The sequence below is a fragment of the Danio rerio genome, chromosome 5 (assembly GCF_052040795.2).
Source record: "Danio rerio strain M-AB ecotype USA chromosome 5, GRCz13ab, whole genome shotgun sequence".
Classification (NCBI taxonomy): Eukaryota; Metazoa; Chordata; class Actinopteri; order Cypriniformes; family Danionidae; genus Danio; species Danio rerio.
The window spans coordinates 70,288,267-70,302,500 of NC_141025.1; the positions used below are offsets into that span (position 1 = coordinate 70,288,267).

General features: G+C 37.9%; 1 protein-coding gene across 7 annotated transcripts in view; it reads right to left on the reverse strand.

Annotated features, from left to right (window-relative positions):
- Positions 1 to 365: 365 nt before the first annotated feature.
- Positions 366 to 14,234, reverse strand: part of tlcd3a (TLC domain containing 3A) — a 56,014-nt gene continuing 42,145 nt past the window's right edge. Inside the window, exons 4-7 of one of the 7 annotated variants that reach the window (XR_015492045.1) lie at positions 12,298 to 12,393; positions 1,918 to 4,938; positions 1,545 to 1,732; positions 366 to 1,104 (exon numbers count right to left, since the gene is read on the reverse strand). Coding sequence is in view for 1 of the 7 variants with exons in the window: in XM_087254630.1 (XP_087110756.1) it covers positions 4,630 to 4,938; positions 12,298 to 12,393 (405 nt within the window). In the remaining 6 variants the exon portion in view is untranslated. Of the gene's footprint in view, positions 4,939 to 12,297; positions 12,394 to 14,234 lie in introns of all 7 variants that reach the window. The other 6 variants (XR_015492042.1, XR_015492046.1, XR_015492043.1 and 3 more) reach the window with 6 other exon arrangements.

Here is a 14,234-nt window from a genome sequence, read left to right on the forward strand (position 1 = left end):
ATATAGGAAAATTATTGAAATACTTTTTTTTTTTTTTTTCAATGATTTATGCTAAGCTAAAAGTGCTCCCGCTGACTAAAAATATTCAAAAATGTACTTATTTAACATTCAACTTGAAGCTATTTCCAAAAAAAAAAAAAAAAACAGGAGTGTTCCCTTTAAAATGACCTAAAGTTATGCATAAGATGCAACTCATTGTCCAATCAGATCTGTTTTTACAAGGAATGGATGCAGTTCAGAAAACTGGGTAACATTATAGACCATTACACAAAGACTTCCTTTGAATTAGCTTCACGAATGCAAATATGAAGTACACAGCAAGCATACAGAACCTCAACGAAACACTCTTAAGACTTGGACAGATGCGTGTTTGAAAGACAACGTTAGCTGTAACAATTTATTCAATCCATACATTAAAATCAAACCTATTAGCATAAAGAAAATAAAGTTTACATTACAACTGTGCCTGATGATAGAGGTTTTGTGTGTGTGTAATGTGCAAAAAAAAGAAATTAGAGTGTCACAACCTAAAACACCACCTGCCCAGGACTCGAGTGCATCGAGACGGGATCAATATCACACAAAACTTGAATACAAGGCACTGTATGTACGATATTCCAGTCAACGCATCATCTAAGGGGTTTATAGATATTATAATATTTATTATAGCTCGATTTTTAACCTGCATATATTAGCCTTGTCCACTCCTCTGTAACAATAAGTGAGAATAAACTATAAAGCTCCAAAGAAAGCACCAAACAAGTCCAATTTTGATATGTATAAAATAAAATAAGAGCAGCTGATGACAACTCTGAACTGATTTACGCCTTTTATTCCTCCATTTCTGCTTGATTATATTTAGGAACAAATATATTTTATGACCTTTAAAGGGATAGTTTACCCAAAAATGACAATTCTGACAATTTACTCAACCTTTACACGTTCAAAACTCATTTTATCCCATTCTGTTTTACACAAAGAAGATATTTCTTCCATATGTGGATCTACATTTTCCTACTATGGAAGTCAATGGGTGGCAAAAAAAAGATATTATAAAAATGCTGCTAGCTGGCACTCATTGACTTCCATAGATTGTTTTTCCTACTATGGAAGTCAATGGGTGCCATAAAACTAAGATTATGAAATATCTTCCCCCATTGACTTCTATAGTAGGAGAAACAATTATGCAAGTCAATAAGTGCCTGTTAGCAGCATTTTTGTTAATATCCTTTTTTTTGGCACCCATTGACTTCCATAGATTGTTGTTTTTTTTTTTTTTACTAAAGGAAGTCAATGGGTCCCGTAAAAATAAGATATTATGAAATATCTTCCCCCATTGACTTCTATAGTAGGAGAAACAATTATGGAAGTCAACAAGTGCCAGATAGCAGCATTTTAGCTAATATCCTTTTTTTTTTGGCACCCATTAACGTCCATAGATTGTTTCCCATACTATGGAAGTCAATGGGTGCCAAAAAAAGCAGATATTATGAAAAATGCTGCTAGCTACACTCATAGACTTCCATGGATTTTTTTCCCCTTACTATGGAAGTCAATATCTGCCAAAAAAAGAAGATAATATGAAAAATTCTGCTAGCTGGCACTCTTTGACTTCCATAGATTGTTTTTGCTACTATGGAAGTCAGTGGGTGCCATGAAAAGAAGATATTGTGAAATATCTTCCCCCATTTACTTCTATAGTAGGAGAAACAATTATGGAAGTCAATAAGTGCTAGTTAGCAGCATTTTTGTTAATATCCTTTTTTTTTGGCACCCATTGACTTCCATAGATTGTTTCTCATACTATGGAAGTCAATGGGTGCCAAAAAAAAAAGCAGATATTATGAAAAATGATGCTGGCTAGCACTCATCGGCATACATGGATTGCTTTTTTCTACTATGGAATTCAATGTCTGCCAAAAAAAGAAGATATTATAAAAAATGCTGCTAGCTGGCACTCATTGACTTCCATAGACTGTTTTTCCTTCTATAAAAGTCAATGGGTGCCAGAAAATTCTTCAATATATCTTCATCAACATATCTAGTTTAAATTTTGGGGTGAACCATCCCTTTAATTTTGTGACACCATTTAAAATTCGCCGTTTTAATAGTTTTTGATCTCTGACTTTTGAGAGACGATTGATTTAATGTACTTATTTTGAACTGACTTCATGATTCAAAAATGATCTGGCCATGATTTAATCCCGATAACTTTCATTCAAATGAACTCCAGTGAGAGAAATCCCAGTCTTTAATCTAAATAATGCCTAAGCCAGTTTTCCTGTGGAGATCTGCTGTAAATGGCCAACAAGGGAAAGGCAATGAAGTGGATCTCAGACCAAAAAACAAAACAAAAAAAGTGCCAAGGTATCTTTGGTCAACCAAGCCCCAAAAGTATTTTCAAATATATAAATGTGTCTTTTGTAAATCCTTTTGTAAATCACAGTCTCATCTTTCATCTCTAAATAATAAATGATATTATCTTTATCAAACCCTGAGCTGAGAGAGGAGGCCTTGAAGACATTAGACTATTAATTCCGACAAAAAAAAAAAGAGATTATCGATTTAAAAGTCAAGCGTGGGATAAATAAACCCTGCTGGAAAATCGTTGTGTTTTGAAACTACAGTTCATGAAACATGGACTACAAAGCCAAACATCTGTGGACCTCTAATGCTAGAACACTTCATTCAAACAATGAAATGCAACTGAATTGTGCGGGAGGGTTGAGAATGTAAGTGTTATAGCAGCAAAGGAATGACAAACAACTACTAATGCACATAGATTTGATTTTAAATGCTTGTTGGGTGCTGGATTATGGATTTTTCTTCCAAAACAAATGTCTTTCCTGAAAATAAAAATAAAGAATTTACCTTAACAGCATTTTATACTACTGAATAACCAAAAAGATACGTATAAGATGGCCAGATGAATCCCCCCGCCTCGACGAAAGTAAGAAAAAGAAGCAGCAGCTTGAAAGACTGCAAGACTGCATAGTTAGTTTTGAAAAGTACTAAAGCTTTCGAAAGGGAGAGCAAAAACACACATTCTCTCTCTTTCAGTCCAGCAAAGACCCCGTTCAACCTCCTAGAAAGTGAGCTGGGCGCTTATACACACTGTTATATAAGTCTCCGTCTCTCACACACAAACACACACACACGCGCACACTTGCTAAAGGCAACCTTTAGGTCCAGTTTGTCTCAGAAACACACTAAATAAGAGTGCATGGGTACACACTGAGCTACATTTTAATCTGACGGTTCTGCACTTCTGAAAGTGCTTAAAGGAGTCTAGAAGAAAAAAAAAAACCTCCTAAGATGCATTTATATGGCATCCAGCATTCACTAAATGTATTATGAAAGATGCTTCAGGCTGTGTTAAAAGCCCTAAAACAAAGGTTTTTGAGTTCCTTGCTAAGCCCACACGTACACAAGCTCTCACACGCAACAGATTATCCCTAGAAACGACCCAACAAAATCACCCAGTGTCACCGCGATACTCATCAACGTAATTAAATACAATTATTTATCTACAACTCAAACTGCAGGCTCAGTTATTAGAAACGATAATAGAAAATGAGCATTTCACACTCACAGACGTGATCCTTTAACAGATATCCATGATTACTGGACCAAACTAAAGACAGAAGTCATAAAAGGAGATTTTTGAAAGAATAAAAGGGCTAAAAATAATGACGGGACTACAGAAATGATGACTCTTCCACACAAATGTAAAATTCCCTGATATTTTCCATCTTCCCAAGACTGTAGGATCCCAGCCCTATCAGAGTAGGCTGGCGTGCAACTTCTCCATGTGTTCACATGGGTTCTCCCACTACCCCTTCGCAATCCCTTGCTTCGAAGCCCCGCGTTATTGCTTTGACTACTGCCCGGAGATGCCTTTGGGCATAATGTGGCCTAAAAGATATGCCAAGCGTTATGTGCTCGCTCTTTAGACCCCCATCCCCCTATAGACTCAAGTCCTGTGTAAACGGAAGGACCGGCTTTCTACTGCCCCCGTGTGGATGGGAGGACTTTTGGATTCCCCAAAGTCCAGCGGAAGCCAAGCAGAATTCATTAGCAGCCTCCAGAGCGTAAAGGGCGGTGCGTGTTATAGGAGTGTAAACAGTCACAGCAGGGCAGTGTGTGTGCAAACACATTCACACAACTCTAATGAGCTGTAAACAGGAACAGCAGCACTGCGGCCATGGAGATCGGCGTCGAGTGGGAAGTGATCTGAAATGTTGCTTGGATGTGAAACTCTGTGGGTTTTAATCTGATGAATCGGATTCATTTCCCTCATTTAAACCAGCGTGTTTTTGTGCTTCGAGCACACGGGGGGCAGAATTTCACACGGGACAAAATCAAAACACATTAAAGTAACAGAGAATTCCAATGACATTCAAAGACTGTAACAGATACTCCAATCTGAGGAGGAATGAGCAGCTCGCGGCCCTCAATAACTGACCTAACACACGCTCCCTGCAGGTGGAACGTCACCGTGAATGGAATATAAAGCAGATATGAGTGAAACAGGGTAATTCTAAGATGAGGTCTTGTTGTACTGTAAGTGTCGTAACCTTCAGCTGTGACGTCGGTTGATTGTTTGTTCTAGATGAAGACAGCACTTCACTAGTCGGCCTTGGAGATATCTGGCGAGGACAGCGGAGAGCTCTGGTTCTGAGCGTCTCGCTGCCGCTTGTAGAGCCGGTAGCCTTTACGGCAGAGGAGGACGAACCAGTAGACCTGCGGCGCCAGGATGCAGACGCTGCCCACGTTGGTGGCGAGCGGCAGGTGGAAGGGGACGCTGTAGAGCGGGATGCCGTAGTGTGAGCTGTAGGCCCAGTACATGTAGGGGAAGAGCGCAATGCGGCACATGAAGAAGCTTAGCAGAACCATGCCGCCATTAAACTTGTGCAGCCAGCAGTCCTGCAAGCCCAGCTACAGGAAAAGACGGACAGGAAGAGAAAATTAGGGTTAGAAAATTGGCCAAAACAGGGGTAACACATATGATTTTATGGGATATGGGAATTTATGCTATGTAGATTCTTTGAAAACACATCCACATTACATCAATGGAGTAGGGGTGTGAGATGTCTATAGTAACGTCTGTTCACACCGCAAGCGTCAGTGGCGCGTGAGCAGCGCGTGTGTTTTCAGCGTCCATGTTAACAGATTAGAGCTTTCATACCCCACGCAGCAGCAGCGCGTCAGAGCGAGGCGTGAGCGTCGCCGAAGCAGCAGTGCAGCGATAGTTTCGGCGCTGGGTCTATTTTTGACGTGCTGCTCACGCTCAATTAAAGTGACAGTGCATTGATAATGACCAAAACACATTGAATGACAGTAAAAAGTAGCAATTTTACCCAATAAATGGGTTAATAATGTCAAATTGTTTATATATAGTCATTCAAATTAACTTAAAACGATTAAAAACGGCAACAAACATTTATTTAGGCCCGAACTACAAAACCATATGTAAAACTATTTTAGTATCAGTTTGCTTATGTTGCACGCTAGTGTTGTAGGAGAGGGGAAATAGAATATTTACGGGATTTGTAGTCCATAGCGAAGTGTATTGTGGGTAGTGTAGTTCGACATGCATGCTGGATTATATGAGCTAGCTGTGTTCTGTGCAGCTGAGCAGAGGAAGAAAGTTAAAATCGGCTTTGTTTTATGTTCACTCGAGTTATTCCAGCCGAGAGCTGTTTGCTCTGTGAATCTGACAACACGAAAATAAGTAAAAGAATGGCATGCATTGGTTACTTTTGTCCGTCTCATCATCTGCACGAGCATGAATTAACGAGCTGTTATTCTGCCGCTGGACATCACTGAAGCGGAGAAGGTAACACTAGTTTGATCTGTATAAATATCATTATAACTATATTGTATAAATATTATTATATATAGGTCTACAGCAACCTGACAATCAAAAAACAAATGACATGATATCACAGGCGATTGTCTTCTGACTGTAGAACTTCTCATAAAGCTTGAGAAGCATACAGTACTATTTAATCTATAAAATTTGTAAAATAAATATTTGCAGGTTAAAGAAACATCATAGGAGGGGCCTTGGTGCAGATGATAAGTTTAAAAAGTGTTTTTATATATAGAGAGACATGGGTAACTAGATAGAATAGACAGAGATAGGTTGATGTCTGCACCAGCTGCCGAAGAGCTGCGCGCTGCAGACGCAGCTGGTGTGAAAGGCAAACGCCTGCATGCTGCTACTGCTCGACATACGTGCTGCTCACGCTCTGCTCACGCGCTGCTGACGCTTGCGGTGTGAAACAGGCGTAACTGTTGTTTAAAGGATTCAATTCACCTTTATTTCTATTGCACTTTTACAATGTAGATTATGTCAAAGCAGCTTAATGAAACTGCTTCAGTTCAGCTGTCAAAGATATGCAAACTGACATTATGGATAAACTCACTCACGATGCAAAAAATACAAACCAAATTGAGAGTCTAAAATCATTCAATTGTTTGTAAATACATCCTAAAAGCTTTAATGCACACAAAGTCTAAAATACAAATGATGAGAGAAAAAATGCAAATGTTTGATTACTCAATTGCTTTATTTCTATATAAATCTTTCTAAATTAATAATGCGAACGATCGATTCAATGAACCCCTACCAGCCATGGTACAGCACAAAAAATACAGTTTAATAACCTTAATTGAGAGTCCCCATAAAATATTTATTTATCGAGGTACAGTTTGCATTTTTTTGGTTAATGTCGCACACCCCTACTGTAAACTGTTCACACATAATCCGATGTACACCACACACAAAATTGGCAAGATATGCAACCTTTTTGCATTATAAACACTCTCAGTAAAAATAAAAGGAAACAGCAGCAAATATTGAAATATAAAAATATTTACATAGCAAAACATTATGCTGTTTGAGAAACTTTGCAGCAGTCATAATTATATATTTTAAAAATTTACTGTCAATGTAATAAATCAGAAAATATAGTGTTATAAATATACAGTTAAGGTCAGAATTATAAGCCCCTCTATAATTTTTTTTCTTTATTTAAATATTTCACAAATGACGTTTAACAAAGCAAGGAAATTTTCACAGAATGCCTGATAATATTTTTTCTTCTGAAGAAACCCTTATTTGTTTTATTTCTAGAATAAAAGCAGTTTTTATTATTTTAACACCATTTTAAGGTCAATATTATTAGCTCCTTAAGCTATTTTTTTCAATAGTCAAACCATCGTTATAAAATACTTGCCTAATTACCCTAACTTGCCTAGTTAGCCTAATGAATGTAGTTAAGCCTTTAAATGTCACTTTCAACTGTATTGAAGTGTCTTGAAAAATATCTAGTCAAATATTATTTACTGTCATCATGGCAAAGATAAAATAAATCAGTTATTAGAAATAAGTTATTAAAACTATTGTATTTAGAAATGTGTTGAAAAAAAATTCTTTATATTAAAAAGAAATTGGGAAGAAAAAAATAAACAGGGGGGCTAATAATTCTGACTTCAACTCTACATAAAAAAATTATTTGATAATAATAATAATTCTCAGTTAGAATTGCTGTAATTTTGTCAGAATGTACATTCAACCGAGTGTCTAAGCTACTTGAATTAGCACTTTCAAAAGAAATGTTTGCTGTATTTGAAATAATTTTAAGCCAATGACAGAGAAAGAAAAGAGTAGAATTGGAGACACTTAAAGGGAGGATTTCATCATTAAAGATGAACATATTCTTTTTTTTTTTTCCTGTTGTAGTTCCAGATCGTTAGATCTTCGTCTGTGTTGGTCAGAAGAGAAAAACAAATAGCAATTCTCATCATTTTTAGATAACCTTTCACTTGGCTTCATACCTTCAAAATAGTTGTGGCTTATCATTCTGATTGATGCCTGCCTCATCCCCTTTAGCAATTCTTTATCAAAAAATTACAAGGAAAACCAGACTTCATGCTGCTAATAAATATACACATATGTGCATATACATATACATATATATATATATATATATATATATATATATATATATATATATATATATATATATATATATATATATACATATATATAGTTGATGTCATAATTATTAGCCCCCCTGTTTTTTTCCTTCCCATTTTCTGTTTTAACAGAGATTTCTTTAACACATTTCTAATCATAATAGTTTTGATAACTAATTTCTAATAACTGATTTCTTTTATCTTCGACCTGATGACACTTCTATACAGCTTAAAGTGACATTTAAAGGCTTAACTAGGTTAATTAAGTTAACTAGGCAGGTTAGTGTAATTAGGCAAGTTATTGTATAATGATGGTTTGTTCTTTAGACAATCAAAAAATATAGCCTAATACCTAATACCTTATATATATATATACACAGTACGTCACAAAAGTGAGTACACCCCTCCTACTTCTGCAAATATTTATTTATAACTTTTCATAGGACAACACTGCAGAAATAATTCTTTGACACAATGAATAGTAGTCAGTGTACAGTGTTTATAGCAGTGTAAATGTATTGTCCTCTCAAAATAACTACAAATACAGCCAATAATAGATGAACCCCTGGTAAAAGTGAGTACACCCCTAAGTGAAAATGTGAAATGTCAATATTTTGTGTGGCCATCATCGTTTTCCAGCTTGGTTTTAATTCTTCTGGGCATGAAATTGACCAGAGCTTCACAGGTTGCTACTGAAATTGTCTTCCACTCCTCCATCACAACATCATGGAGGTGGTGGACATTTGACACCTTGTGCTCCTCCACCTTCCTTTTCAGAATGCCCCAGAGGTGTTCTATAGGGTTTATGTCTGGAGACATGCTTGGCCAGTCCATCACCTTTACCCTCAGCCTCTTTAGCAAGCCAGTGGTCATCCTGGAGGTGTGTTTGGGGTCATTATCATACTGGAACACTGCTCTGCAGTCCAGTTTCCTGAGAGAACTGCTTCAGTATGTCACAGTACATGTTAGAATTCATGTCTCCCTCAATGAAATGTAGCTCCCCAATGCCAGCAGCCCCAGAACATGACACTCCCACCATCATGTTTAATGGTAGACAAGACACACCTGTCTTTGTACTCCACACCTGGTTGCTGCCACACACACTTGATACCATCTGAACCAAATGGGTTTATCTTGGTCGGAAACCACAGGACATGGTTCCAGTAATCCTGGTCCTTGTCTGCAGCAAATTGATCGCAAGCTTTCTTGCATCGTCTTTAGAAGAGGTTTCCTTCTAGGACCACAATCATGCAGAGTAATTTGATGCAGTGTGCGGCGTACGATCTGAGCACTGACAGGCTGACCTCCCATATTTTCAATCTCTGCAGCAATGCTGGAAGCACTCATCCGTCTGTTTTTCAAAGACAATCTTTGGATGTGATGCCGAGAATGTGCACTCAGCTTCTTTGGCTGACCATGGCGAGGCCTTTTCTGAGAGGAACCTGTCCTCTTAAAGCACTGAATGGTCTGGGCCACTGTGCTGCAGCACAGTTTCAGAGTGTTGGCTGTCGTTTTATAGCCTAGGCCAGGGGTTTTCAAAGTGTGAGGCGCGCCTCCCCTGGGGGGCGCCAGAGCATGTCAGGGGAGGCGCGGGAAAAAATATTATATAATAAAAATATAATTAAGTTTAATTATTATATGTATTTTTATTATATTTAAACGTTTTAATAAAACAAAGCTAAAAAAAATAATACGTCAAAAATAAGAAAACCTTTTTTACCCAGAAGGCCATAGCTGTGAATTCGCTTCTGTTTGGCAAGCCCGTCAATACTGGTATATGCCTGCTAATAGATCAGTTTCTGAGACCCCCTGATTCAAAGCCTTCAAGTTCAGGGCTTAAACCCAAAAGACGACGATATGATGATCAGTATTTGAGTTTAGGATTTACGTGGACCGGACCAGCTGATGAACCACGACCTTCATGTGTGGTTTGTCAAGATATTTTGGCTAATGACAGAATGAGACCCGCTAAACTTCGACTGTTTTGACTGCGATGGACAGTTCTTGGATCTGTTCTATTCATATTGAACCATCATCCTAGTTTTAAAAACGTTATATTAAAATACTTGTTATTACTCTGTAAATAATTGCACTTTCATGCAAATGATGATAAAAGTGAGTTAACAGTCTGACATCTGTCTGTGTCTTTATATATATATATATATATATATATATATATATATATATATATATATATATATATATATATATATATATATATATATATGTAAAGACCTATATAAGTGTGTGTGTGTGTGTGTGTGTGTGTGTGTGTGTGTGTGTGTGTGTGTCTGCGTGTGTGTGTTTAGGAGGAGGGGGGCGCCAATGGATAAGTTGTGTCAAAAGGGAGGCCCACTGTCTTAGACTTTGAAAAACCCTGCCCTAGGCTATATTTTAGGGGTGTCCAAACTCGGTCCTGGAGGGTTGGTGTCCTGCATAGGTTAGCTTCAAATTCCTCCAACACACCTGCCTGGAGCTTTGTAGTATAGAGCTTGATTAGCTGGTTCAGGTGTGTTTTATTGGGGTTGGAACTAAAATTCGCAGGACACCGGCCCTCCAGGACCAAGTTTGGGCAGCCCTGGCCTAGGCCATCTTTATGTTAGGCAACAAATTGTTTTTCAGGTCTTCTGAGAGTTGTTTGCTATGAGGTGCCATGTTGAACTTTCAGTGGCCTGGCTGAGAGAGTGGAAGAGCTTTTATACCAAATTTAACTCACCTGTTATCTGTGGATACCCGAGACAGTGTAACACTTATTAGAGTTACATGACAAAGGGAAAGAAAAATGACTAATTGTGCACAGTTTTCACTTAGGGGTGTACTCACTTTTGTTGCCAGGGGTTCAGCTATTATTGGCTGTATTTGTAGTTATTTTGAGAGGACAATAAATTTACACTGCTATAAACGCTTTACACTGACTACTATTCATTGCGTCAAAAAGTCATTTCTGCAGTGTTGTCCTATAAAAATTAATAAATAAATATTTGCAGAAATGGGAGGGGTGTACTCACTTTTGTGACGTACTGTCTATATACACATACCACTACATTTGCTTAGGGACTGCTTTGAAAATGCAATACCCATGACTGCCAAAAGGGGGCAGGTGGAGGCGAAGACAGGTCTGAAAGCAATCACTCCAAACAGACTAAATATTGACAGGATTGTCAAAATTACAAAGAGCAGAAGAAAAAAAAAGAGTTAAACAAACAAACATTAAAAAACGTGATATAAAAGAATAAAGTCAGTAAAAAATTCTGAAATTAATATCAAAAGTGTTTTACCGTATCTTGATTAAAAAATTGTTCAACATAGCTTTCTATTTATAACATTAAAGCATTAGTAAATTAAATTACTACATTGTCTAAAATTAATGTTATATATTTAACAATAAAAATCTTAAAAATCTAAATTCTTTTTCATGGAAATCATTTCTAACACTATTACAAACAAACAAACATTTATTTTAGCTGGAGTAATGTTGAGTAACCATTGCTATAATAAAGCAGAATTTTTTTGTTAAATCAAAATATCACAGAATCATATACAAGATGCATCGACTTATAGTGGGAAACTTCAACATTCATTCATTCATTCATTTTCCTTAGTTTTTATTTCAGAAGTCGCCACTGCGGAATGATCCGCTAACTATTCCAGCATTTGTTTAATGCAGCGGATGCCCTGCTTGCCAACACCCAGTACTGGGAAACATCAATACGCACTTATTTACACACACACACTTATACACAACAGCAAATTTAGTTTATTTAATTCACCTACAGCGCATGTGTTTGGACTGTGGGGCAAACCTGGAGGTAACTCATGCGAACAAAGAGAGAACAGGCAAACTCCACACAGAAATGCCAACTGGCCCAGCCGGGACTCGAACCAGCAACCTTCTTGCTGTGAGGCGACAGTGCTAACCATTGAGCCACCATATCCATGTCCAAGTATTAGAAACAGACGTTTTGGATTTTCACTTTAAAGCAGGAACACAATGTACAAGGAAACTATTTGGTTCTCTGACAGCCCTCCATCTCTGTATTTAAGAAACACATTTGTCTTGACTATAGGAAACAGGAGAAGTGTTGACTGGCAGCACTTCTCTCAAGCTGGCAGGAACAGCACTGTGAAGGACTGCTGAGTAAAATACACTGTGTGTGTGTGTGTGTGTGTGTGTGTGTGTGTGTGTGTGTGTGTGTGTGTGTGTGTGTGTGTGTGTGTGTGTGAGTGTGTGTATGTATGTGTGTGTGTGTGTGTGTGTGTGTGTGTGTGTGTGTGTGTGTGTGTGTGTGTGTGTGTGTGCGCATGCGTTACCTGAATGAGGATTTTGCCCAGTGAAACAAAAGGAGTGCTGAGCTCTGTGAGGAACAGACAGCCAATGAAGTAATCGCCCTGGTCCTTCCTGAAGAACTGATGTAGAGAGGAAAAGCACACGGTCAGCACAAACAAACACACACTTTCACAGTCAGTGCATTTATATGGACACCAATATTTACACCGTTAAGACAATACTCCCATTAAGAATCTGCCACACTAATTTTTGCTGATTATTCAAACTACTTATTTAAAATGAGCTGAATCAACACAATTCTTGAAGGGATTTTTTTGACACAACTTAATTGTTTTATGTTCAATCCACTTAAATTTGTAATGACAATTTGGTTAACTTAATCGATTTGTTTTGGGACAACATGAAGGAATTGCATGGAACCCAGTTTTTTACAGTGCATGTAAACAGAGATGTTTTATTAAAGGAATAATTCACAAGCAACTAAAAATTTCCTTAACATGTACTCTACCTAACAAAAGTCTTGTTGCTTATCTAAGTTTTAGGAACATAATAATAATAAAATAATAACTTGACTTCTAGTTGATCATTTGGTGTCAGAAGTGGCTTATATGAAAGGCAAAGGCCTCAAGATCACGTTTATTTTACCAAAATAAAATATGATCATACCTTAATTTTTTATGATTTAATTAGGGCACTAAGGTCTGAATTTGCTTAGACAAAAGTCTTGTCACTTAACAAAAATAATGTACAGTATAGAATATAAAGTCATGTTGCAGTGAAAAAAGAACGAATATTGTGTTTGACTCCCATGAGCTTGGAGGACTGCATCCATACATCTCTGCAATGACTCAAATCATTTCTTAATAAAGTCATCTGAAATGGCAGTCTTGCAGGACTCCCAGAGTTCGTCAAGATTCTTTAGATTCATTTTCAATGCCTCCTCCTTCATCTTACCCCAGATATGCTCAATAATGTTCATTTCTGGTGACTGGGATGGCCAATCCTGGAGCACTTTGACCTTCTTTGCTTTCAGGAACTTTGATATGGAGGCTGAAGTATGAGGAGTGCTGTTCTGCTGATAACCAGCATAACCAGATAACCAGCTCCAGAGTTTATAGAAAACGGTCCGAAAAATAAAAAAATATCCAGTGAGCGGCAGTTCTGTCTGCGCAAATGACTTGTTGATGCTAGAGGTCAGAGGAGAATAGCCAGACTAGTTCAAGCTGATGGAAAGAAAACAGTAACTCAAATAACCACTTGTTACACCTGAGGTATGCAGAAGAGCCTCTCTGAACGCACAACATGTCCAACCTTGAGGCGGATGGGCTACAGCAGCAGAAGACCACGCCAGGTGTCACTCATGTCAGCTAAGAACAGGAAACTGAGACAACAATTGGCACAGGCTCACCAAAATTGGACAATAGCATATTGGGAAAAACGTCGCCTGCTCTGATGAGTCTCAATTTCTGCTGCAACATTCCGATGGTAGGGTCAGAATTTGGCATCAACATGAAAGCATGGATCCATCCTGTACTGTATCAAAGGTTCAAGCTGGTGGTGCTGGTGTCATAATGTTGTGGATATTTTCTTGGCCCATTAGTACCAATTGAGCATTGTGTCAACGCCACAGCCAACTTAAGTACTGTTGCTGACCATATCCATCCCTCTATGACCACAGTTTACCCATCTTCTTCATAAAGCGTGAATCATCTCAGACTGGTTTCTTGAACACGAAAATGAGTTCACTGTACTCAAACGGCCTCCACAGTCACCAGGTCTCAATCCAATAGAGCACCTTTGGGATGAGGTGGAACAGGTAATTTGCATCATGGATGTGCAGCCGACAAATCTGAAGCAACTGCGTGAGGATGTCAAGTCAATATGGACCAAAATCTCTGAGGAATATTTAAAGTATCTTTTTGAATCTATGCCACGAAGGATTAATGCACTTCTGAAAGCA